This window comes from Aulonocara sp. 'chitande type north' Nkhata Bay, linkage group LG22 (genome assembly GCF_057382095.1).
Source record: "Aulonocara sp. 'chitande type north' Nkhata Bay isolate Kocher_YH1m ecotype deep benthic linkage group LG22, A_spYH_male_GT1.1, whole genome shotgun sequence".
In the NCBI taxonomy this organism is placed as follows: domain Eukaryota; kingdom Metazoa; phylum Chordata; class Actinopteri; order Cichliformes; family Cichlidae; genus Aulonocara; species Aulonocara sp. 'chitande type north' Nkhata Bay.
The window spans coordinates 20,025,265-20,051,992 of NC_141364.1; the positions used below are offsets into that span (position 1 = coordinate 20,025,265).

General features: G+C 41.7%; 2 protein-coding genes across 5 annotated transcripts; one reads left to right on the plus strand and one right to left on the minus strand.

Moving 5' to 3' along the window:
* Positions 1-1,826: 1,826 nt before the first annotated feature.
* On the minus strand, positions 1,827-4,998 carry LOC147304085 (uncharacterized). 3 transcript variants are annotated; one of them, XM_086279186.1, is made up of 8 exons: positions 4,502-4,998; positions 4,313-4,383; positions 3,964-4,140; positions 3,346-3,407; positions 3,207-3,269; positions 3,063-3,122; positions 2,849-2,980; positions 1,827-2,766 (listed from the first exon to the last, which is right to left on the minus strand). In XM_086279186.1, exons 1-8 carry the CDS (start codon positions 4,672-4,674, stop codon positions 2,746-2,748), a joined length of 759 nt encoding a protein of 252 aa, XP_086135312.1. In that variant the 5' UTR covers positions 4,675-4,998; the 3' UTR covers positions 1,827-2,745. The 3 variants fall into 3 exon arrangements, with proteins under 3 accessions (XP_086135312.1, XP_086135313.1, XP_086135310.1); XM_086279184.1 differs by having other exon boundaries at positions 2,736-2,980; XM_086279187.1 differs by lacking the exons at positions 4,313-4,383; positions 4,502-4,998 and having other exon boundaries at positions 3,964-4,303.
* A 3,520-nt stretch (positions 4,999-8,518) lies between these two features.
* Positions 8,519-26,180, plus strand: pdcd6ip (programmed cell death 6 interacting protein). Of its 2 annotated transcripts, none has more exons than XM_086279188.1 (18): positions 8,519-8,834; positions 11,141-11,195; positions 11,283-11,352; positions 12,518-12,645; positions 13,537-13,690; positions 14,609-14,709; positions 16,665-16,796; positions 16,978-17,200; positions 17,389-17,512; positions 19,158-19,335; positions 22,629-22,740; positions 22,945-23,114; positions 23,475-23,723; positions 23,912-24,046; positions 24,177-24,271; positions 24,374-24,509; positions 24,599-24,789; positions 25,163-26,180. In XM_086279188.1, the coding sequence occupies exons 1-18, from the start codon at positions 8,629-8,631 to the stop codon at positions 25,347-25,349; spliced, it is 2,646 nt and encodes an 881-aa protein (XP_086135314.1). In that variant the 5' UTR covers positions 8,519-8,628; the 3' UTR covers positions 25,350-26,180. The 2 variants fall into 2 exon arrangements, with proteins under 2 accessions (XP_086135314.1, XP_086135315.1); XM_086279189.1 differs by having other exon boundaries at positions 16,680-16,796.
* The last annotated feature ends 548 nt before the right edge of the window (positions 26,181-26,728 follow it).

Here is a 26,728-nt window from a genome sequence, read left to right on the forward strand (position 1 = left end):
CTCTGCACATGTCCAAACCATCTTCACCCTTGTCTCTCTGACTTTGTCCGCAGATGGAACAACTTGATGGTCCCTCTGATGTCCTCATCTCTAATCTTGTCTGTTCTGCTCACTCCCACATTAAAGTCTCAACATCTTCAGCTCAGCTTCCTCTCTCTTTATCAGTGTCACCATCTCCAACCATACGTCACGTCAGGTCTCACTACCATCTTGTAAACCTTCCCTTTGACCCCTGCTGATATCCTTCTGTCAAAAATCACCTCTAACATCATCATCAGTAAGGCCAAGGCATGCACACTTGCAGACACAGACATTATATAGACTCCTTTCAAGGTTAGGGGTGAGACATATTTTGCTCCTACCTGCATAAGCAACAGTTTTTGCAGAATGTGTTCCTGATGTTCCACAGATAAGCGCGAAGAAGATGATCAACAGGAAGCACCTGGCGTGGAGACTGAAAGTATCTCTTTGAGTGTGTTAAAGGTCATCAACAAAGAATTGTGGTGTGCCTTTTGTTGCAGGACAATTAAATGAGGCGCTGCATTGACTCATAGTTTATCAAGCAGATTGTGAGCACAAAACACCTGCCTGTGAGCCCCCAAAACAGATGTTTAGGACCCAAAATCATGCAAACTCTGGTTTTCTCTTATCAGAGGCTGTATCACACCTGGGCTGAGGAGTGAATATAGCAGGTGCAAATTAATGACCAAACCAGACAAAAACCCACATCAGTGGGTCTACATTCTGGGGGATATGCCTATCCTCAATAATCACCTTTACTGACAAGTGTTTGCACATAACTGTTTCGCCATTTTGGTGACAACGTAGAAAATGAAGAAACAAAAGAAAGGATACATGAAATTATAGAAAATAGAATTTATAGTGTGTAAAATATTCAGTGCTTTTATAAAGTCGCGCTGTACAGTTTGTGAAAACATCCAAATGTGCCTTGGATGACACCTTTTAGCTGCTGCGGTTTGTGGATTTCTCTGCTTTCGGTTTTATCTTTAGTAACCCAAAGGTTTTGGAGTTGAGATCGGGTGAATCGGATCCTTTCCTTCTCTATATTATCTCTCCTCATCGTTGTGGTTCAAGTTCATGCTCGTTTTATTTAATTTATTTCTAGGACTGTGCAGGTTGTCTCTTAGGTGTATTCCAGTTAAGTGTGATCTGGCCTTCCCGGGCCCTGTTTCAGGAAGCCGGTTTAGTGGAAAAACTGAGTAAGTATACCCTGAGTTAACGAAAACTCTGGGTTTTAGGTTTCACAAAGCGAGTTCAGCTGAAGCCTCAGTGAGTCACTATGACGACACACGCCGTGAAGCTAACCTGCCCCCTAGCAGGTTTACTACAACTAACCCTGACTGACCCCGCCTCTTTGTCGGAAACCTGACAGCAGGAAGTGTCAGACATGGCGTGCCCCTTCCTTGAAGAGCCAGTAGATCTTGAAGCCCAAATTCTCCGCAGAGCACTCCGCCGGGAGAGAGTGATTAGAGCGCGTATGGACATCTTATCATTACCTGATGATTTCCTGTGCGAACGTTACCGTGTCTCAGCACAATCAATAAGTTATTTGAATAACATCCTCAGGCCATATATTGCGCATGTGACACATCGCGGACATGCGCTCAGTCCATTACATATTCTTTGTACCGCACTCCGTTTCTTTGCAAACGGGAGCTTTCTGTACAATATCGGTGACGCTGAGCACGTTTCCAAGGCTACCGTCTGTCGGGCAGTCAGGAATGTTACAGTTGCACTGAAACGTCTCCTGCACTCGTTTGTGGTGTTCCCCGGTCATAGACCCACAAGATTCATCAAAGAGGGATTCCACAAAATTGCAGGTATCAGGATGAACAAAACTCAATGCATGATGTGGTGATACGTGAACTACCACTCAAATGGTACATAAATTTCCAGGGTTCCCAGGCGTGATTGGCTGTATAGATGGCACCCACATCCCAATCATTGCACCCTCAGCAAATGAAGGAGACTATGTGAACAGGAAGTCCGTCCACAGCATCAATGTACAGGTACATAATTCCCTGTAGCATTTCACACCAACAAGTGATGGCATCATGGTAATGGATGCTAATATGTGTTCTCTGCACTGGGCAGATCATATGTGATGCTGCCAACATCATCACAAATGTGGAAGCCAAGTGGCCAGGCTCTGTACATGACTCACGAATCTTCCGGGAATGTACACTGAGCACCAAATTTGGACATGGTGGGTCGAAGTAACTGTGAAATATACAGAGACCAATTGCCACAGGGACGTTTGCACTGACATGTATTCTTCTGTCCTAGGAGAGTTCACTGGCCACCTGCTTGGTGATAGGGGGTACCCATGTCTACCCTATTTGCTCACCCCTTACCCTGACCCTGAACCGGGCCCACAGCAGCGTTATAATCTGGCCCATTGCAGGACACGGGCCAGAGTTGAAATGACCATCGGAATGCTCAAGGCCCGGTTCCAGTGCCTTCGTGGACTCAGGGTCACCCCAGAAAGGGCATGTGACATCATTGTGGCATGTGTGATCCTACACAACATTGCCACGATTAGAGGTGAACAGTGTCCAGCTGAACCAGACAACAGCAGTGATCCACACGATGAACATCCTGACCCACCCACGAACGTACAGGATGGAAGAGCAGTCAGAGACACCATATGCCACAACCATTTCCTGTGACCCGTCAACCCAACATGTTACAAGACAAATACACAGATACTGTGGTCAACTGCCTTTATTGGTCACCCTGTATGTCCTGTACACAAAGAATAAATGCGTATATTAGTATGTTGTACAAACACTGACATGATTCGTCCATCTATGATCACTCCACCCACCCTTAACTGTTGTTCCAGCAGTACAATCTCCAGCTTCGACTTTTGGATCTGCAGCTGGAGGTGCACCATTTCCATGTCGCACTTTCTTATCTTCCTGGCCAGATATGTCTTATACAGCTGCTTCACAGGGAGCTATTGCAACAAGGGACATAGCATTGACATCCATAGTACATGCCTACTTAGGTTGGTTGTAAATCAGTGCTGAACAACCCACTGTGGAAAGGTTCGTTGTAGGAGTGGCTGGACCCTCTTCCTCTTCATTTCCAGCATCACTCTGCCGGGGACATAGTAAGTCCATGGTGTCATCATAGTACCACATTGTCGTCAGTTGTTATATTTTCCACTGTACACTGTATACCTCATAGTGTGGCTCTGTTGCGGCCTCCTCTGTAGCAGCTGTCACTGTTTCGTCATCATGTGCCTGTGGTGGAGACATTTAACAACATTGCTGTTCTACTGTTGACACATGTAGTCTGTGGAGTATTACGAGTACTCACAACTGCATGTCGGTCTGGCTCAACAGGGGGCTGCACCAGATGCAGTACACCATCACCGTCAACTGGAAGAATATGGGGTTCATACAGGTCACTCATGACTTATGTGGGCGCAAATGGCAATTACCAGACATACCAATCACCATACACCTCATTGTCAGTATGCTCTCAGAGACAACCGACACTGAGGGAAGGCAAAATCAGTAGGTGTCAGGGTGGAAACGCTTTTATGAGCTTTATGTCGCATTGAGGTATATGTTCATATGTTACACTTATTGGGAAAGGTACGGAATGTACTACTCGCTCTGTCTCTGGGAACAGGGAGCTCACCCTGTGGGAGGTTAACACACACACACGCATGTATGCAAAATTAAAGGACACTGCTATGCTCATAATAAAGACGTACCACTGCAGCTCGGTGTGTGTGAGTCTCTCCCTGGGCCCTCACCCGTGCAGCACGTTAACAGTTTCCAAGTGTCTCAGTGTTGTTTATTCACCTAACTGTTTGATGACTGTCATTCTCTGTCAGTAGGACAGTAACTTCACTACGACATAGTTCATTTTGGTCAAGGTGACTGTGCAGAATGGATGTATGCACGCCATGTATTGTTTTGGATTTACCCCTTATGTAGGCACTTGTGTCTTGTGGGGTTGTTGCCACAGAGGATGTCCCCGCAGAGATGCCTTCAGCCACAGGGCGCCCACTGTTTTGGCTGAGGGCCAACTGCTCAGCCTCTGTGGGTGGTGGTGGTGGAGGACCCCCACCTGTTTTTCGGGCCTCCGCTTTTTTTCTGTTGGCTGTGACGGCACACATTTGGGCATACAGAGTAGGCAAATGTGTACTTGTGATGTGCTCAGATAATTTCAATATGTGCTTACAGGTGGTATATTACTGTAGCCTCTAACTGCAATTGATTTACATAGGACACACAGACCAAGCACTATGGCTCATAATACAATTACACCTCACCTGTTTGGACTATGTTTTTATACTTCATTTTTACTTGCTGCCAGGAACGTTTGGGGCCTGTTGGGTTGCACCTGCGCTCACATCACATCACAAAATAAAATGTATAACATAATAAATAGAATGACATATGATAAAATAACGTGTTATATGGGTGGAAATCCCTAGATCAATGTTTAAATTAACACTCACGCATTGACTCTGTCGGCTATGTTTTGCCATGCATGCTCCCTTTCCTTTGCAGCTGCGGCTGTGTTACTTTTTTTCTGCATGATGTGCATGCTGTCGGCATATGCTGCCATCAGAATTTCCGCCTCGAGCGCTGTGAAATACGTCGACCGCGCCTTCTTTCCCTCCGTCTCCATGGTGACTCGCTTAATCTGTGCTCCACTGATCGGGGCTTTATGTATCCTCGTGCGCGTGCTTAACTTGGGGTTGTAGCAACTCCGCGTTGACTGAACTAATTGTTATCAGCCTTTCTGAAACCGAATATTCCGAGTTGGACAGTTCGGGGTTACTCAACCCTGCGTATCGTTTTTCACTCTGAGTTTTCTAAACCGGCTTCCTGAAACAGGGCCCTGTTCTTGATTGTACCCTGTGGTTTACACCTTCAATTCAATTCAATTCAATTCAATCTTTATTGGCAGACTACATGTCCATAAAAACAAGACAAGAAACACACACACACAACTCCCCCCCCACACACACAACACAAGGTATACCATTAAATATATATATGTATATAAATAAGTATATAAAGCATTTGTAAAAATATAAAACCATAATATACATAAAACACAATTACTTAAAATAAATCAATAAATACACAAACACTTTAACCAGTGCTTTCTGAGACTGGATGAGTAACGGGAACCACTCACTGTCGGATCTGTAAGTGCTAAAATTATACTGTTACTCGAACCATCCAGTCGTTCTCTAAAACTGAACATTAACTTTCTTAAAAGTGCTTTAAAAGTCCAGACACCCACAGCTACAAACATCTGACTGGCACTACCACTTCTAGGTATCCTGCAAAGGATTCTCATCGCATCATTATATGCAACATGCAGCTTCTGCATGCTACATTGTTTGTAGGATGACCACAAGGGGACAGAATATAGCGGTGTGCAATACGCTTTAAACAAAGCCACTTTAACTGGAAGTGAACAAAAGCTGAATTTGCGTGCAATAGTATTTGCCTGCACATAGAGCTTACATCGTTGTCTGTATATGTCATCATCATCATTCATTTGCTCAGTAATAAAGTGACCGAGGTATTTCACCTTTTTATGAACTTCAAGAGTTTTTTGTGCCAGTTTAAACAAAGGGAAATTTAGCTGTTTATCCTGCTTGGTTCTACATATCAAAACAGCACTTTTAGCAGCATTGTACTCAATGTCATATTGCACACCATATTCAGTACAGACATTAAGAAGATCCTGTAACCCAGCACTGCTTGGACTAAAAACAACCAGGTCATCTGCATACATAAGATGATTTATCAGTGCTTCACCTAATATACACCCAGTGTTACAGGCTCTCAGCTGTATGGACAAATCATCGACATATAAATTAAATAAAATTGGAGACAAAATCCCACCCTGTCTGACACCATTGCTGACACCAAAGGGGGCAGAAATACTGCTTCCCCATTTAACCTGCATGTTCTGATGAGCGTACCAGTAAGAGAGAATCCTCACGATGTATTGAGGAACTCCCCGTGTCTTCAATTTATCAAAAAGTTTTCTGTGGTTCACTCGATCAAAAGCCTTAGAGGCATCAATGAAACACATGAGGACAGATGAATTTTTAGCCCTATACAACCTGACTATTTCCTTGAGTGCATATATGCACATGTCAGTGCCGTGCTTTGGTTTAAAGCCAAACTGATTATCCAGAGAAGAGATGAACACACTAACTCTATCAAACAGGATTCTTTCTAACACCTTAGATAAAATACTGGCTAGTGCAATCGGCCTGTAATTATCCAAACAGCTCACTTTTGCAGCTTTGTCTTTCATAACTGGTACCAGTAAAATACACAGCATTGAGTCTGGTAATATGCCATGAATCATAAACCCAGTGAAACAGAGTGCTAAAAGAGGAGCTAGCCTTAAACTAGCATGTTTTAAATGTTCTGCAGTGATGTGATCCAAACCAGAGGATTTATTATCAGACAACCTATGAATGGCTTCATATACTTCATGTGTCCTTACACTTATTGTGTCATTACTCATGTCAAGATTGTCCTCATATGGATCACTTTTTATACAGTTAAACAACGCACTGTAATGCTGTCTCCATAATGCTGCAATGTTATCTGCCCCAGAAACACCTTCAACAGTTGATGGTAGAGATGGTTTACAGTTATTAAGAGCTTTCACCTCTTTCCAAAAATCTGCCATATTATTACACAACATTTTCCTGGCCAAAGAATCTGCTCTCAGCATTTGCTCATTTTTAGTTATAAAGCGAACAGCGTACTTATATCTGGCATTCGCACATTTTTTCTGTTCAAATTCTGGGCCTTGTTTAGGTCTTCCAGCCATGGCCCAACATTTATAAGCTATGCGAGCTTCATCATGGTACATGGATACATGTTCTTTCCAGCCAGGTCTGATGTTAGGTTTCTTATGCTTATATTGTTTATCAAGCAGTGTACCACTTTCATGCAGAGCAGTCACTATATCATCATACATGGAGCAGAGTAAATGTTTATGCACAGCATTCTTACAGTTGACATCCTTGCACAAAATAGCTTCTTTCGGCAAAGAAATGTTGTTCAGATGTATATCGGTATTACTATGATAAGCTAAGAAATCATCTTCACTACAAGCTGACCAGTCTAATTTTACACTGGTAGCAATATTAGCAATATTGTTTCCAGTTGTTGCTGGCATTTGTTCCACATTCACAGTAAAACCAAAAGGTATATGATCTGACACAGTTACCTCATACCTAATAGTCATGTTTGCTAAAGCTGCATGTCCATCAGCTGTACAGATACAGTGGTCCAGCCATGATGTACTATGCCAGGCTTCACTTATGTATGTATAGCTATCTGCAGACAGTAACACTTTGGTAGACAAGATAAGATTATTAACTTGACAAAAATGAGTTAAGTGGTCAGCAAACTGAGAACTGCTGTCTGTGAGATCAGCATTAAAATCACCCAAAACATATATGCTGTAAGTATCATTGTCTTGAATAAATGCATTAATAAAAGCCAGCCTACTGAGGTATTCTTGCTCATTTTGACAAGATTCATAGGGAGTATAAATATTAAGAATGATAAAACTACTATTGTTCTGTGTATATTGTATACCAATACACCAGTCTACATCCAGTCTAATGGGCTTTATCACAGGGTCTATTTTTTTGTCCCAAAGCACAGCAACCCCTCCAGGTATTCTGCCTCTGACTATAGCTGTGCTGAGATCAGTTGTAAACACCTCTGTTTTCACATTCAGAAGCTTTTTTCTGATAATGGTACGTCGCTCTTGACACAGATGCTGTGAAGTTGTTTATCTTAACCAAAGAAAGTATTCTGCCATCATCCACTTTTGAATTCTTCAGTGGTCTTCTAGGTCCTTTGGTGTTGTTCAGCTTCCTTGTGCAAGGCAAACTGAACAACCAGCTGTTTGTATACTATTTGTTAAATTTCGAATATCATTGCTTATTTTGCTAAATAAGCTGTATTTGGATTTGCAGTGGAGGAATATATAAAATAAAGAAATGACCTGTTTTGTAAATATTCTTATGACTGCTTCATTGTACATACTCTGTGTTCCACATTGTAATGAATCTAATGCTCTTTGGCCGCTTATGATATATTTTTTAGAACTGTTATGTTATAATTGTTTCAGTTTCTGTTGTTTTCTTGGCCAGATCTCGTTTGAATTTTTTTCTTTTTGCCAAATAACATTTTATAATATCTGTATATATAAAGATACATATAAGGGAAACTGGCAAAAACATAAACAAAACACTGATTGCAGTTTCTACCTCGTGACAGTGACGTGATAGCTTTCAATTTCAGATATATTTGGCAGTATATAGGTCAGCAATTTACAGCAGATTAAACTCCAGGTTTTGGCGGAGTTCAATCACGGAAAATAGGAAGATCAAAGCTCCTTCTCTTTCCATTTGCTCATTTCTCAGTAAAGCGGCACTGAGTCTGCGCGCTGCGCCTCGGCGCTTCCCATTACGTAATTGACGTCGCTTGTCACAATCCAGGAAGTGATCGTTCTTGTTTGTGTCCCTGGCTCGCTGTTCCCATCTGTTTTTTCTGAGTTAATAAAGCGCTTTCACGGGCCGAAATGGCGACGTTTATTTCAGTCCCGTTGAAAAAATCGTCCGAAGTGGATCTGGTGAAACCGCTGTCGAAATTCGTAACGTCTACTTACCCGGCGAGCGAGGATCAGGGAGAGTATCTCCGCGCCGTGGAGGAGCTCAACAAGCTCCGCAAGAGCGCGCTGGGAAGGCCGCTAGACAAACACGAGAGCTCCCTGGAGATTTTACTCAGGTAAAAAACAAAACACTGTTTCATAACACGTGAACCGCCTGCTATGTAACTAACGCCAACTGTTCGAACGGCTGTCTCACCTGTGGCGCTGATTTAGCTCGGCCATCGCCGCACCCAGCGGGGTTAGCTTTGAGCTGCTAGCACCGAGCTAAAATGCTAGGAGGACGCTCTCAGGGAAATAACTGAGTCATTTGTTACTCCTGCCAAGTTTCCCTGCGGGGGGAATACAGGCGGGATGTGCTGGCTGGTTTAACCGAACTGTCAGTTGCTTGTGAGGGTAAATTGGGCATGGAAAGCCGACCTGGTTCACACTTATAGCTATGGCCTTTACGCTAAAGTGGCTTAAAGAAAACTATACCTTGTCTAGATTTAGCTTAAACACTGAATTTGAACTTTCTGAATGTGAGAAAAGAACCTGAGTTGTAAGAAACAAACTTATACTTAAAACACAGACACCTGTCGCAAATGCCTAGAGAAGGAAGCCTTCGGTGTGAGTGTTAGCAATAGCAAAATGCAGCTTAATCACGTCTAACTGGCAGTTTTGACGCGTTTGTCAGCACAGAGGCAGTGTTGGTGAGAAAAGCCTCAGTATGTGTCTGCTCATCTACAGATGCAAAAACAAAAGGGAGAGAGTCCAGACCGTGCCTTTTCCTGTCAGCCAGAAGTTGCTGATGTCACTGAGAGCTCCATAAAGCTGAGCATAAATGGTGTCACTGTGTTAAGTGCTTTGCATAGAGGAAGTTGGTAGGATAGATGTGATATATTTTTGTGAAACAAAGTCCCTCTGTGTCCTTGTCACCTCTATGTTGTTAACTGGTGCCTTTCCTCCCGTGTAACTACACTTACCGGTACTTATAAATGAGGCATGGCACTAATGAGGGATGAGAGAGATGTGGCACTCAAATGATCCTGAACCCCAGGCTGTGGTGAGGGAGGGGGGAGAGGGAGATTGTATTTTCCAGGGAGAGGGATAAATGTGTTTATAAACTTCAATTTGGGGGACAAAATCAGCTTAATATTTGTGACTTTTCTTAAACTTGATGGGTTATTATATACCTGCAGCCTATGTGTTCTTATGACCGCTGAGATTAAAGTTAACTTCCAAAATAAGGGCACAAAAGTATATTAGTGGGTTAGTTTCAGTGTAGCCTTTCTTCTGCAATGAATATATCTTGAACAGGCCTGTTTCTTATTCCTGGGTGACATACAGGTACGGACTTTGTCCTTTTTAATATGACTCGTGATTTATTTAATGCATAGAGTCCTCTCATATTACCTTAGTAAGTGTCCAGGTATGCAAATTTGTGATCCCAACCTTTTGTTGTTGTGTAGGTAGGTATATTGAAGTTTGTGTTTGTTTATTTTAAGATTTTGATTTTAAATAACTGACTGGAAATAATTGATCAAAAGTCAGCCCAGGTATTTTTTTCTGTCCTGTCTCTCTAAAAACGTGAACAAATTTCCTTACTGTGTGAGCGCTAGTTTATGCTCTTTTGTTTTCTTGGGTTTTCTGAGGGAAATATTGATAGAAACCAATTTAAAAATAATTCTGTCTGAAAAAGATTAATATAATAATCTGTTGGTTAAACTAACTTACAGACTTTTGTGTGTGATGTGGGACCTGTGGTTTAGTAGCAGTCTGCTCAGGACCGATCAGAAGCATGCTGAAACTGATTAAGCCGCCATCACTGAATGTTAGCATTGTGTCACTATGGTGACCATTGTTTGCGTAGGAACCTTTCTTTCTCTCTCAAGCTAACCAGGTGGCACGCCTCGGCTCACCTTTCCACTGCTCAGGTGTGTGCGTGTGTGTGTGCGTGTGTGAGTGAGAGACAGAGGGAGAGAGAGAATAGGATACAAACTTTGTATGCAGTTTGTTCTGTTTTAAACGCCAGTGTGTGTTTACTGATGTGTTTTGAGTTCAGGAGAGAAATGTTGAAGGATCGGTAAAAGGGATTCCCTGATGTCATACCTCAGAATAGACTGCTCACACATCACAGGCGCTGATACTGATAGGACAAAGAGCCGAGGTGTGTGTGTATGTGCGTGTGTGTGTTGTTGTTTCCTGAGTCATTGTCAGATGACTCTGAAATGGCTGAGCTTCCTCACACCACAGATGTCATAACATTCTCTACCTCTAGCTCGCTGGTTCATTTCAATTATGTTTCAAAGTCTCTTCATTACTTTTTTCCTAACTTGCCATGAATTGAAGTCCCTTTGAGTACTTTTTAGAGAAATGTTATTTCTGGATTTAGATATAAACAAAATCAAAGTTTCAATCTGTGGTGTTTCATCACTCTCTGCAGATATTATGATCAGCTGTGTGCCGTCGAGCCCAAGTTCCCCTTTTCTGAAAACCAGGTAAATGATTGAGCTGCAGCACGCATGACCGTGTGTTAGTTACAGAGCCAAAGCACTTAAACACAAAGCCTCTTCCTGTTTCTGCAGCTCTGCTTAACCTTCACATGGAAGGATGCCTTTGATAAAGGATCGCTATTTGGTGGCTCCGTCAAGCTCGGTAAGTTTGGCTTTTTTAACACGTATTTTTACCTCCGTAAGAACACGTGCATGTCATTGTGTGTATAACAGTTGGCTGTAAAAGGAGGAAATGATATCACATTAATTCCTGTAAATTTAAAACTCTGCCCCTGAGGTACGTAGTTGTTGTTCTGTCTTTTATTCCTCCTGTCTCTTTGTGTTTTCATCTTTCTTTCACATACACAGTCATGAAACACACCCAGTGAGAAACAATTCTTTTTAATTCAATGCACATATGAAACAGGCCCAACAAGATGTCATATGGAGTTAGAAAGATTTCATAAAGAAGTATGTGGTGCTGACATGTGTTTCTTGTGTAACAGAGCAAGGGGAAATCACATGCACACACAGTTACTCATATGTCATATTGATCAGCTGGAGTTCTCAACCATTGGATTGTTTCTGTTTGAAGGAATGATGTTTGTGTAAATCCATGCAAACAGCTGTTTCAACAACCTGAAACAATATTCAGTGGGGAAAAAACTGATGTCACTTTGTCCTCTCTGTGAGTTTTCTCACCCATGCAGCGCAAGAAGAGACAGAGAATCCTGACAAAAACAAAAGCAGTGACATAGTCACAAAAATCTGGACTTTCCAATATTGTCAGTGCTTGTTATCTCAACTTCGCTGTCTCTAAATATCTCTCAGAACTATGTAATGAGCAAACCTCTCAGCTGGGATGGGAAATCCCCAGCTCAGTGCAGCTACACACACCTAGGGGTGCGACCTGACCAATGAGATTTTCCCTCTTTGTGATACTGGCCACTTAAAGCTTGTGGCGATAACGTCATGTGACTGTGATCAATCAACAGTTTGTTATAAGTGTAGCAGTGTTTTTTATCAGAAGTTTAATAATTTACAAACTTACTGTAAATGACTATTTATCTATTTGCACTGTGACTAAACCACAATAATTCAAAGAACAAACACGGTTTGACATGTTGGAGATAAAAATTTATAGAAATCAATCAAATAAAAGCATGTTGATCTAGAACTTTTGAAATTTTAGGAAAAGTAACATTTTACATAGTAATAAAGGAAAATTGTGGCCGTGTTTTTGTATGCTGCGTCACATTTGGTTAGTGGAAAATCTCAACTATGTTGTGGAACTGAGAGTGAGCCCTTCTTGTGCCTTTGTGTTGCAGCTCTGGCCAGTTTGGGCTATGAGAAGACGTGTGTGTTGTTCAACGTGGCAGCTCTGGCCAGTCAGATCGCCTCAGAGCAGAATCTGGATAATGACGAGGGACTGAAGACCTCTGCCAAATACTATCAGGTGGGTGTACTACCACACAGTAACACACAGTATACTATCACTGTTAAAACTTAGATGATATTTAGTTCTCCTTAAACAAAACCAAAAAAAAAGATAATTTATACCTTTGTCTCTCATAAAACAGTTCACTCAAGCTGTCTTTTACAAAAATATGGAGAAATATTCAATTTTTGTGTTTGTTTTTGTGTTGTTTTTCGTTCGTTTGTTTGTTTTAACTGAGTTGATTCTTCTTGTTTCTGAAATTTAGATAAGGGGTAAAATTTCCAGGATTCAAATGTTTGTGCAAATGTTCTCCAGAGAGTAGATGCACCGAGTGTTTCTCTCCTCTGTTTCGGTTGCCTGTGTGTTTGAAGCCAGGAAATGTTCAAAGCTCTTTGTAGCACCTTTATGATCCATCCTGTTACAGCTGTTTTGGGTTTACTCTGCTGTACGTCTATTTTTGTCCTCTTTGTCAGAAATTTATCAGGATGAACTTCATGAAGTTTAGCCCCATCTTTCTAAGGTTTCGAGGAATTGAAGTGAAATGCATCAGTCTGACTTTTCCACTGATGATAATAAATATTTGCATTGATCTGCTTCCCCAGAAGGATGAAAAGCTTCAGAAAGAGTAGGCCTGCAGAGTGTTTAACCAGACAAACAAACAAAATGCAAATCTGACATGTTTCACTCCAAGCTCGAGACCAGAGTGTGACAGAAACAGGCGGGACTTACAAATTTGTATTTTTATTTCTTTTCTAACATGTGACGCTCTTATCAAACATGTGACCTGATGGTGCTGCATTTGAGGCCCAGGAAGCTGGCTGAAAGCCACAGTTAGCTCTGTTTTTGGGGAAAAATCTTCTTTTAGTTTTGGATTGGATTCATTTTTTTCCTCTTGGTGTCTTCCTTTAGCTGGCCAGCGGGGCGTTTGGCCACATCAAGGACACAGTGCTGTCTGCTCTGAACAGGGAGCCCACCATGGACATCTCCCCTGAGACTGTAGGCACCCTGAGCCTCATCATGCTGGCCCAGGCCCAGGAGGTCTTCTTTCTTAAAGCCACTTCAGGTACCAAAGCCCTGACCCTGAAGACATGACTAAGCCTTTCAGTGCATTTTGATGATCATTTATTTAAAACACAGACTCTATTTTAAGCCCCTTTGAATACTTTTAAAAAGTGCATGACACTTCTACTACTGCTTAAGAGTTTTACTCTGTGGGCCATCTTGCAAGTTAACATTTTCACAGAAGCTTATGTTACAAATAAAATGAAGTATTGTACTTTAATTAATTATATATCATCTTTAATTACCCACTTAAGCAGTTTTTTGTTTTTTTTTGGTCTCAAGATTAATTTCCAGTGCTGATGGGAGCAGTTTAGGTCCCAGTTACTCTCAGCTTCTGTCCCCATTCTGTCTGCACAGTTTGTGTGTTGGAGTTTTAAAGATTACATTATAAAATAGGTTCTTATATAAAAAAACAAAAACTCATCTGCTGAGAAGTTGTGTAATTTTGTTGTAGATTACTTTTCTAACATGTATTGCTGTGATGTTTTAATGTAGTGGAAGCAGTCAGCTCTGAAAACCACTCAGAGAACCACTTTAGAGTTTGACCAAAGCAACCAACCAGCATCATTATCAATAACGTTGGGTCTGTTTTACTGGATATACCGAGAAAAAATACTTCCCATCAAATTATGTTAAAGTAAATCTCATAAAATGGAAAAAAGCATCACAAGCACACTCCAAGTTTCTAAAATTGGTGAAGAATTTGGTGATAATTAAAAAACAAATCTTAAAAATAAATAAATAATGGAAGTGGGAATTGGTTCTTTGGTCCATCCTTTCCTGGGACTGTCAGACTACCGGCGTTAGTGGTCGAGGGTTAATGTGTGATTTTGAGTAAAGCAGCTTGTTATCTGGAGTCTTTTCACGTGTTTGTCTTTGCCTGGTGCATCCTTTTAAAAGGCTCTTGTTCACCATGTAGATAAGATGAAAGACGCTGTCATCGCTAAGCTGGCCAATCAGGCGGCAGACTTCTACGGAGATGCCTTCAAGCAGTGTCAGTATAAGGACAACCTCCCCAAGGTATATGAAGAACACACACACACAAAGTTACACATTAACCACGAGATGGAAAGCCACACATCCACGGTCAGCCATGTGCTCGGCGGGGTGCAGACATGCAGAGCGTGGACTCTTAATGCTTTAGAGTGTGTCTGGTTGTGTGTATTGTTTTGTGTTTATGTGGGAAATATACTCGGGTTGTGGGACTGTCCCATTCACACCCTTTCTGTTGTCATTTTTCTGTTTCCATCCTGTTTTCACTGTGACTGGTTGATTAATACTCAACTACATATTGACCTTTGTTCTTTCTGATTGGTTTCTCTCCGTTTAATCAAAGACATCTTAAAGTAGTTACTAACAATTTAAATGATGCAACCACACATAGACACACACACATTAACAGAGGTCCACGCTGCACGTTTAATATTTTGGAGTTAAGCAGATCGAAACAGAGAAAAGGGCAGCTGTTATAAGTTATAACTGAAGTATTTAAATGTGGGAATTTCCACATGTCTAAATGTAACAGCTGTGACGTGTTAGAAATGATGTTTGATATAAACTGTACAAATATAAATTATAGCTCATTGAAAAATATTTTTTCTTACAATAAAAACGCAAAATTCTCCATCTGCATACCTTAAAGCTGAAAGGATTTATCAATCAATTTGTCAGCCAACAAAAAACATAATCTGTTAATATTTTGTTAGTTAATTGTATAAAACGAGACTTGCTTTCAGCTTCTACTGAGATTTTATTTCTCCATATTTTATTGTTGATAAATAAAAATCTTTAGATGTCTCTGATAGGACAAATCTGGGACTATTTAAAAGTCACTAATTATGCCTCGCTCTTGTGACGAGGAAATAAAGTGTGACGAGAAAGTAGCTTCATATATGCTGTTACAGCAGTTTGTCCTCATAGCTACGTTCACCTAAAAGTCCAGAGGATATGGGGACGTAAAGTTTCTGGGTTGGGGGAAAAAAGGAGCAGAATAAAGATTTTTAAAAATAATAATTATTAATTAAACTAAGAGACAGACGAGTCATGATCACCATCAAAAGAAGGAACATAACAAAACAGAGTAAGTTAAACCCTCCTCTCCCTCTGAGCTAAAACACAAAGTCACTGCACTGCAAGGACAACTGCGCTCCCCTCCCTGACCTACCTGTCCTAATTGCTGACTGTGGCCAGCTGCCAAGGTCAGTACCTAAAGTACGCGACAGGAGAAAACACCTACTGGACGAAAATCACTCCAGACCCTGCTGAGCCGTAACACTCATATTAAACATGGCCAGAGATTTGAAAAATGAGGACATGATTTAGGATTCAGACAGCTCAGTCATGCTTAATATGTGAGCACAGCTGTCCCACTCGCCTGCTGATAAAAGCTTCTGTTTGCAAGGGGCAGCCAATCAGGAGGAAGTTGACTTAACTCTTTCCCTCAGTTGCCTCTGTATATATTAGTAGTAGGAGCTGTATTGCTAAAAGTATGAAAACTTGCCAGGTAATAATAAAAAAACATTTTAAAAAGCTTGACAGTGGACCCATTCTACACTACACACACACACCTGGTTTTGGGATGTTTGATGAAGCAGCTTTTTCTGGAAGGTTAAAACACTCATGGCCTGTTCTGTTTCTCTCTCTCGTTGTCTTCCTTTCTTTCTGCATCCCTCGCCGTGGTGCTGGCGTTTGCCCTGGTCGTGTCTGTGCGTGCGCGCTTGTGTTGTGTTTGCACGCCTCTCTGTCACCCCTGTCTGTCACTGGCTTCTGTGATTTTTTTTTTTTTTTTTTTTTTAAATTTATTTTTGTATTTATTTAATTTGATTTTTTTATTTTATTTATTTATTTATTTTTTACCTCGCTGATGTGCGCCTGCCATCTTATGGTTTGCGTTGCCACTGTGCGTGTATGTGCGTGTGTTTTTATATATGTCTGCATGCCTGCGTGTTGCTCTGTGGTTGCCGCTCCCTCGTCAGTATTTTTATTTTCAGGAAGTGCTTCCGGTGCTTGCAGCTAAGCACTGCATCATGCAAGCCAATGCCGAGCTGCATCAGAGTGTCCTGGCCAAGCAGAAGAAGAGGTTCGGGGAGGAGATTGCTCGTCTGCAGGTACACAGGTTTCCCCTCGCTTTACAGCCCTTTAGAAAAACAAAAAATATAATAATATTGTGTGTATATATGTGTGTGTGTGTGTATGTGTATATGTGTATATGTGTGTATATATATATATTGTTGTTGTTTTTTTTAAATGCTTCTCCACAACTTTTCCTCCCTTATTTGATCAATCCAGCACGCAGCAGAGCTGGTTAAGACTGTGGCGTCTCGTTACGACGAGTACGTGAGCGTTAAGGATCTGACAGACAAGATCAACCGATCCCTCACAGCAGCTAAGAAAGACAACGACTTTATCTACCACGACCGGGTGCCTGAAGTCAAAGACCTCGAGCAAATCGGCAAAGCAGCGCTGGTCAAACCAGCCGCCATCACACCCCCACTCAGTCAGAAATTTTCAGGTACGAACCGCGGACACACCTCCATACTGACATGATGAAATAATCTGATGAAAGTTAATAAAAAGATAAAAGTGAAAATGATAAAAAATCTAAAAGAAACTGTGCTGAGAATGATGCTCAGCTGATCTGAAAACTGATTTATTTTTTTTGTTTAAAACCATTTGCCTGTCTCGATCTTTTCACTTCAGACTTGTTTGAGAAGATGGTTCCCATGGCCGTGCAGCAGTCCATGAGCATTTACAGCCAGAGGAAGGCCGAGACTGTTAACAGACTGGTGGGAACCATGAGGGAGGCGACTAATCTCTGCAACGGGTATGCTGTGCTGTGTCTGTAAAGCTATATGCTCACATGAGCTCCAGCTCTGAGCGATTCTCCGCCATCATATGTGGGGCTTTATGCGAGAACCTGAATTATCAGCCAGTTTGCTACTGCAAACAAGGTTTATGATATTAAAGAAAGCCTCATCACTTTGGGGCAATGATTGTGGCAGTAATTTTAAAGCCTCCATCTAAATGAAATATGAGAGTTGCTGCTCCTCCTGGAGTATTGGTGAGATTTGAGTGAATGAGATTGAGTTTGTCCTAGATATGACTGACTGTGAGCCTCGGTGACTGCTCAGCGGATTTGAATTCTTATTAGTTTGTGCACTTTCTTTCTGACTTTAATACAAGAACCTGTGAACTGTGATGGATCACAGGATGAGCCGAATGAGCTATTATGTTGATGTTCTGGTTTTCATTGAAAACTGCATATATAGACTCACGGGTGAAGCTGGTCTTTTTTCCCCATAAGTAACTTTTACTGCGCACACAAAACAAACAAAAAAAGAAAAAACACATCCATTATGGCTTCTGCAACGTGATCAACGTGGCTTCTCCAATCAGAGCCAACCATTCAGTTTCTTCCGCTTATCCAGGTCAGGGTTGCTGGAGCTTATATCAGCTACCGTAGGGCGAGAGGACCCTGGATCTTCTTGCTGTGAGGCAACACCACCATACTTGCCTTTCCCCTATCCACCAGAGCACCATAAGAAATCCTAATTCATGTTATGGGTGTGTAAAAAGTACACTTACCTACATCTTTACTACACACAGCAAAAGGAAACATCTAGGATAGTACACAATGTACGGCTTAGATACGGTGGTGCTAACAAAAAGACAGGAGGCGGAGCTGGAGATGCTGAGAGTGAGCAAGATCTGGAGACAAAGTCAGGCAGAAGGAGAAGAGGAAGACCACAGAGAAGGTTCATGGATGTAGTGAAGGAGAACAGAGGAGGATGCTGGGAATGGGTGAGATGGGGACGACAACTAAAGGGAGCAGCTGAAAGAAGGCAGCCTACAAACTACTATGAATGAGAGTGTGACGACACGATTGGCTCGTGTGTTAAAGATGGTGAAGATTCAAAGATTTCTATTCGGGATTCTGCCTGTCATGTCTCTCAAAGTTTGCATGACATCACATCAGGTCCGTGTGAGAGCAGTGGTGACCATGTGTTCTGATGCAGGAGTATTTCTTGGAAGATGTCCTGCTCTGTGTAACGTAAAAAGAACGACTTCACCATCTGAGTTTATGTGGAAACTCTCATATGAGTTGCTGTTTGTGTAAACCACTCTGTGTCTTCCTGTTAACATGTCAGTAAGTGCTTCTGTAAATAAATTTAATAATTCATAACATGAGGGAGCATCAGGTACCATTAACGTGTCGATAAAAGCACTCGTGTCGTCAGTGCGGCGCTCTCAGCACATCGTTTGAAGATCTTTATTAGAAATTTGAGCCAACGACGTCAACATGAGTGCATTGTCATTCAATTAAAGCAGTAAAATGAAAATATTTACTTTAACTCGTTTTCGTCAAGTAAACTTTGTAAAAGCTGTTTTTAATGAGCTCCGTGCTGACGAGCTACAAATTAATGTTCAAGCAGCCGTAATAACTGACAGATGATGCGTTTCTCCATCAGGGTGTTGGCGTCTCTAAACCTGCCAGCTGCTCTGGAGGATCTGTCAGGAGACTCCATCCCACAATCCATTGCTGAGAAGGCCAGGAACGTCGTGCAGCACGGAGGACTGCAGAGCATCGAGCAGCTCATCAAAGACCTGCCCGAGCTGTTGACCCGCAACAGAGAGATCCTGGATGAGGTCGGTGACGCGAGCAGACACGTGCCCTCTGACCTTCCTGCTCGCAGCGACCCCAAAATCTGTTTAACAAAGCGAAGAAGCCGCTTTTAGAACAACAGGCTGCAAACAGCTTGTTCGTCATATGGCTTTGCTTTCTTCAAAACGTAGCATATGAATCCTGGCTTGGACGCCGCGAATGTTGGAGTTTACTACCACCATTATTACCAGAAGAGCGTATTAATGCTAAAAAAAACTCTTAATCGTTCCTAGTGGCGGAAATCCCAGATCCGCATCATCACAGGAATCTAATCCACTGATCGTTGGGCCAAGGACTGTCTGTCCACCGGCTTCAGCCAACCCATTTTTTAAACATCATGCTGACAAACAAATAAACAGATGGGAGGGAAAACATAAAGCACAATCTGCCTCAAAGTTTGTTGGCAGAGTTGAAAAGTCCAAACTGAAATGCCCTAATTTTCCTAAAAAGTAGTCATTAATGAGACTAAAAGGAGGTAAAAAAAAAAAAAAAAAGACAAATACAATTGAGCTCGCCAAAAAATGACTATTATTTGAGATTTTAATTTTTTATATATTGAGTTTTTATTTTTAATTAAACTGCAGTTTCAGTTTTTTTATTTAACATGCATGTTGAGTGATCATTAAAAAGTACACGAGGCAAACAAATATGGACGAGCAAAGTTTATAATCGCTGCTTCGTGTGTCTCAAGTGTGGCAGTTTCTGAAAACACATGAATGAATGAATGAATGAATGAATGAATGTCTTTTATTCGAGCAACCAAATAATAAAGTTATTGTAATGTACAATTACACAAAAAAAGAAAAAACAAGTTTAGCTCGAAAAGGAGTGGGATGAAGACAAGCTTTTTAACTCCCACCCCTACAATCTTATCTGAGTTTTAAATTTTGTAGTTGCGCAGTACATTTAAATATTTGTGACATACAATTACGGTTATAAAATTATCGCATTGTCATAATTACGACATACAGTAGTGTAAATATTTAGCATCAATAATACAGTCTTTGTTACCACCGCTGAATATCACAGTCATCACCATCATGGTCATTACATCCTCTCCGTATATTATTTATATTTTAGCTATGAAAATATCAATGAAGTTTGCTTCCATTGTATAGTTGTAACTTCATCAATTTTACTTTTAAGAATTAATTCTGGTCTACTGTTTCCTAATAATGGAGATAACAGTAATAACAACAGCGTAAGACAATAATCAACAGTGTCCATTTCAACTCTACAAAATAATTGTTTATATAAGTATTTGTTGTTAACATTCTATATATAAACAAAGAAAAAAGAAAGAAATAATACAAAGAATATATTATTATTTACTATCATCGATAAACAATCACACACTCGATTCCTCTTTGTACCTTGACAATATACATTTTTTGTACCTCGATTTAAACAGATGAATATTTGGACATTGCTTGAGCTCTACATCCATTCTGTTCCAAAGTTTCACTCCACACACAGACACACACAAACTTTTCCTGGTAGTTCTAACTATCTGCCTTTTAAAGTTACTACATCCCCTCAAATTGTAACCTCCTTCTTTATGTGTAAAGAGCTTTTGGATATTTTCTGGCAGTATACCCTTATTTGCCTTATATAGGAGTTGAGCAGTCGAGAATTAAACTAAATCAATCAATTTTAATAGTTTTGACTGCAAAAACAAAATATTAGTGTGACTATAATATCCTACCTTTATCCTACCATTAAACCCAAAGAATACATTATTCTTATAGCACATTTTTGTAGTATAGCCAGGTGATGCAGAGAACTTTTGTAATTATTGAGATACTTTTGGACACTTTATTTTGTATATGTCTGATGTGTGATTTCCAGCATAATTTGCTATCAATCATTACTCCCAAGAATTTTATTTCTGATACTACGTCTATGACTACACCATCTATTTTTATCACAGTATCTTCATTTACATTGTAATTCCCAAAGAACATTACCTTGGTTTTACTCAAATTTATAGATAATTTGTTAACATCCATCCATATTTTTAATTTCCTTAACTCGTTGTTAATGTTAAGTACTAGGTCACTATGGTCGTCGTTAGAATAAAAAATATTGGTGTCGTCAGCAAATATAACTAATTTTAATAACTTTGATACATTAAATATGTCGTTTATATAAAGGTTAAATAGAGTTGGTCCCAGAACTGATCCTTGTGGCACTCCACAGCTAATGCCCAAATACCCCGATTCAAATTCGCCCATCTTCACATACTGCTGTCTCTCAGTCAAATAACTTTGGATCCATTTCAAGGCCACTCCCCTAATACCATATCTGTCTAATTTTTTAAATAATCTGCTATGATTAATCGTATCAAATGCTTTCTTCAAGTCAATAAATATCCCTGCTGCATGTCTTTTTCTATCCAGACTGTTGGTTATCTCTTCTATTGCATCAATGATAGCCATTGAAGTTGACCTTCCTGTCCTAAATCCGTACTGACTTTCATTGATTAGTTTATGTTTGTCAATAAATTTACCTAGTCTATTATTATAAAGTTTTTCTAATATTTTAGAAAACTGCGGGAGCAGGGACACTGGTCGATAGTTAGTGAAGATGTGTTTGTTTCCACTTTTATATATGGGTATAACTTTAGCTATTTTCATTTTCTTTGGGCATTTCCCCGTTTGAAATGATAAATTACATATATAAGCTAGAGGTCTGGCAATGCTATGTATGATTCGTTTAACTAATGTCATATCTATACCAAAACAATCAGTAGAGGTCTTGTTCTTACAGTTGTTAACTACATCTGAAATATCTAATTCAGTAACTCCCGACAAGAACATAGTCTTTGAATTTATTTCTATCAGTGACATTTCGCTGTGATTACTTTTTGGAATTGTTGTAGCCAGCTCCGGTCCCACATTTACAAAAAAGCTGTTAAAACACATGCCACAATGACAGGATCTCACCAGCTGTATAAGCAATTTTTCCGTATCCTGACATTATAATAACAATAATAAGAATATCCAAATAGTCTAACAGATTCCTCATGTGTCATCAGGACCTCCCCAACATGATACATATTCAAACCCGTTTGAAAACCCACCTTTAGAATCGGTTCTGATTACTTTTTTGTATCATTTCTTACTCGGGTTTCCTCATTTTATGTGTCTTTAAACTCTGTTATCTTATGCTGGTGTTATGTCCTCTCATTATTTTAGATGTACAGCACTTTTGTGCTAATCGATGTGTATCGGTGGTGTTTTTGTCCTCTCAGCGTCTTTGTGTTCTCGTCCTTTAGTCTCTGAAGATGCTGGACAATGAAGAGACGACCGACAATGAGCTGAGGACCAAGTTCAGCCAGCGCTGGAGCAGAACTCCCTCTGGAGACCTCTACAAGCCCCTTCGAAGCGGTATGCCAAGGAAGATTGTTGCTCTCATTTGTTGTTGGTGTTGGGCGCTTTTTAAAAAAAATTTATTTATTGGGGCCATTACACACTGAGCGCGCTGCAAAAGAACAACAGGAAATTCCTAATTTATTGGACACAAACTTGTCGTGCAAGTTTATGCGCTGTAAAAAGCCCTCTCTTAGTCCCTCTAATCCTCTCCCTACACAGAGGGCGCTAACTTCCGCAACATCTTGGACAAGGCAGTGCAGGCCGACCAGGTGGTGAGGGACCGCTACAACACCCACTGTGACATGATCGCCCTGCTGTGTAAACCAGAGAACGAGCTCAACGCCGCCATCCCCTCTGCCAACCCGACCAAGACACTACAGGGCAGCGAGGTCTGTCTGACATCTTTACATCTTTGTTTGTGAGCTTAAATATTGGGAATGTGCTTTTTTTTTTTTTTTTTTTTTTTTATGTGTGTGTCCCATAAACGTCGACTCCTGCTGCACAGAAACCCCCGGTGGACATTGTGTTCCTTATGGCCCTTTACCTCCTCCCCTCACTGCCTCCCTTTTTCTTTTCTTTTCTTTTTTTTTTTTTGCTGATACTGTGTTGTGTTTCACTGGGGAGCTCAAATAACTAAGCAAGCAGAACTGAAAGAACTGCACCTCTCTCCAGCTGCTGGACTCACTGTAACGAGGGTGAGAGGTTAATGTCGGACTGTGGAAAAGTCATGTGTCTACCTTCCCCTGTAGGTAGTGAACGTGCTGCGCTCTCTGCTCGCTCAGCTGGAGGAGGTAAAGAAAGAGAGGGAGACTATCGAGGGAGAGATCAAGTCCGTGACCTTTGACATGTCCACCACCTTCCTGACGGCGCTGGCTCAGGATGGAGCAATCAATGAGGAGCAGCTGTCGCTGGGCCAGCTCGACCAGCTGTACGGCAGCTACAACCAGCGAGTGCAGGCCAGCCTCCGCACACAGGAAGAGCTGCTGGGGAAAGTTCAGGTACAGGCAGCTTTGGTGGGAAGTGTGCGGGTTTTATGTGTTTATTGCTTAAATTGGGTCAGAATTCCCTCACGGGAATGATGCTTTAACTGTATCGGATTAAAAGAATGTATAGATGGACATAAAGTGCATACATAATAAAAGGAGTCGGAGGTTAACCGTCCTCTCGACCTGCGATCTGCTTCCAGACCTCCCACCAGGAGTTCAGCAGCCTGAAGCAGTCCAACGCAGACTCCAACCAGAGGGAGGAGGTCCTCAAGAAGCTGGCCTCGGCCCACGACAGCTACATGGAGATCAGCAACAACCTGCGCGAGGGCACCAAGGTACGTGCTCAGCAGAACAGCGGGACCAGCCGTGCCGCAGCGATGCATATCTTTTGTCAGATGTGCTCTACTTTTGTGCGTCCCAAACCGGGTTAGTTATTTTTGTCCCTGTTTGTTTCTCCCCGCTCAGTTCTACAACGACCTGACAGAAATCCTGCTCAAGTTCCAGAACAAATGCAGCGACATCGTTTTTGCCCGTAAGACGGAGCGCGATGAACTCCTCAAGTACGTACCCGCACGGTCATTCCAAGCTGGCCAAGAAGGAAGACTGTTTTTGCAGTTGGGTTCTGTTTTATTTTATTTGTGATGTTCGATTTTTGCTCTCAGGGACCTGCAGCAGAGCATCGCTCGAGAGCCCAGCGCTCCAGCCTTCAACGTTCCCGCCTATCAGAGCACTCCCGCTGCCCCCTCCGGCCCCGCCGCCCCGGCTCCTGGACCGACCCCTGCACCCAGAACCGTTTTTGTAAGCGGATACTCAGCCCAGCATTGAATATTATCAACATCTGTCAGTCGTGTGCTCATCTTTCTGTTCTCTCCCTCTACGTCTTCCAGCCTGTGCAGCCTCAACAACCCGAGTCAAAGCCCCAGCCCCCAGCCAGGCCACCTCCACCAAGCGTGATCCCTCAGGCAGCCTCCACCACACCCGCCAGCTCACAACCTGCTGCCGCTCCCACTAACAACCCACCACCCATGGCACCCCAGGCCCAGGGACCACCTTACCCCACCTACCAAGGCTACCCTGGGTCAGTTTTCAAATCTGTCTTCTCTGTTTTTTGTTTTTTTTTCCAGTGGATTTCTCAGATCTGAGCACCTCATTTGGTCCTTAAAGTGACAAAAAAAAAAACTGCTGCAGGTTGACCGGTTCGCATTCTCATTGGTGCATGAAATATCTTCTCAGTAAACATGGAGCAATTAAAAATCTATAGATGGTCTTTAATTTTACCAGCTGCAAATGCCATTAAACCCAAACTCAGTTCTAGCTCTGTATACTGATGCTAGAAGAGGGCGTTACTTGCTTCATTATAACTTTTAAATGAAGTCTGCAACCTTTGACTCTGAAGTGTTTTGATTATACAATGTTTGAAGTTTGTCTCGTCTGTTGTCTTTTCCCTGCAGGTACTACCAGATGCCTATGGGCTACAATCCTTATGCTTACGGCCAGTACAACATGCCCAACATGCCCTACATGCCCTACCAGACTCCGGGTCAGGGAGGATACCCAGGAACTGCTCCAGCAGGACAGCCCTACCCAGGCTACCCCCAACAACCCCCTCAGCAACAGCCCTACTACCCTCAGCAATAACTCCCCTCTTCATCCCCGTATTCCTCACATGTTAACACCAAATTAAAAAAAAAACAAACAAACATCCCCAGCAATAACACTTCAATCCCATGGGCTCCTCCACTCGTCTTACACTTTTTCTCCTCCTGACAGCAGCTGTGTGAAGGTGGAGCTGCTGAAAAGCCTTTAACACTTTTCTGTAACTCATCTTTCTTTTTGTTAAGCGCATGTTTTTCTGGATCCTGGCAGCACTTTTCCCTAAAACTGTTTCAGCTTTCATCAGTGCACTAACACCTCCTCCTCCTCTTTATTTTTTTTATGTACTCATTTTCTAAAAGTTTTGTTGATTAAATTAAACCCTTAACCTCTTTCCGATGATAACTGACTCTTTGACTGAGGTGGACTGCTGTAACAACACTCATCGAGGCGCACAGAGCGGCTCTTCATTTCCTCGCTGGAGACTGTGCATCTGTATTGACTCAATCAAATCTCCCAGCGCATCTATATTAACTATATTACTATTTTTGTAATGAATACTGATGCTTCTCTGATGTATAAATCTATAAAAAAAACAACAAGAGAAAAACGAATGGCCGGTAGGTTTTCTAATGTAGATGACTGTTTTTGTTTCTCTCACTCTTTCCTCTCGCTCTCTCACCCCGGGAATGTGGGTTTATTTCCGTGTTACAATCAAGAGGCTGTACAAGTGGGAGAAATGGCTCTGCTATATAAATATATGTATAAATAAGACTCTGTATGTGATTAACCGAGACACTCTGTGTGTGCCACTCCTGCTCTTTGTGTTTTTGTTTTTATCCATCACCTTTGAGATTAAAAACAACAGCAACTAGACGCCATTTGTTTGTCTTTATGTGTTTCAGATGTCTTTTATTTATTGATTTATTTATTTTTTCCTCTCCTTAAACTGTGGAGGTTTGTAAAGCAGCCAGAAGAGGGCAGTCCTGCAGTTCACAGGGGAGGGGGAGGAGGGGGTGTGAAGCAGCACTACCTGCCGTTGTTGTTTCTGTCAGCCAATCAGAGATTGACTTGTCCCATCCAACTAATCGGATGCTTTTTGACCCCCGAGCACTGGGGGCAGATCCCATTTAGATGACATGCAAATTACGTTCCAGTGAGGTCGTGATCTCATCCAATCATATTTCCCCGCAGGTGATTTCTCCATAGACAGATTTCATCCCGAGATATTTATTCAGTGTCAGGAGACGCTAATGATTTCGCATATCTCCTCCCCGTGTGTGTGCGCGCGCGCGTTTGTGTGTGTGTCAGGGAGGCAGATGGCAGCGCAGTGTGATGTCTGGAAGGATGCATGGAGATGTTGGCAGAGAGCTGCTGGTCCCCTGCCTACATCCATCACTCCACCTCTCTCTCCATTTTCTCCT

Coding starts and splice junctions, on each gene's coding strand:
- LOC147304085 (XM_086279184.1), bottom strand. CDS start 4,674: ATGGAGACGGAGGGAAAGAAGGCGCGGTCGACGTATTTCACAGCGCTC. Junction 4,141..4,312: donor TAAAAACATAGTCCAAACAG/GTGAGGTGTAAT, acceptor GTGCCGTCACAG/CCAACAGAAAAAAAGCGGAG. Junction 3,270..3,345: donor AGCCAGACCGACATGCAGTT/GTGAGTACTCGT, acceptor TCTCCACCACAG/GCACATGATGACGAAACAGT.
- pdcd6ip (XM_086279188.1), top strand. CDS start 8,629: ATGGCGACGTTTATTTCAGTCCCGTTGAAAAAATCGTCCGAAGTGGAT. Junction 14,710..16,664: donor ATAAGGACAACCTCCCCAAG/GTATATGAAGAA, acceptor CTCCCTCGTCAG/TATTTTTATTTTCAGGAAGT. Junction 24,047..24,176: donor ACCTGCGCGAGGGCACCAAG/GTACGTGCTCAG, acceptor CTCCCCGCTCAG/TTCTACAACGACCTGACAGA.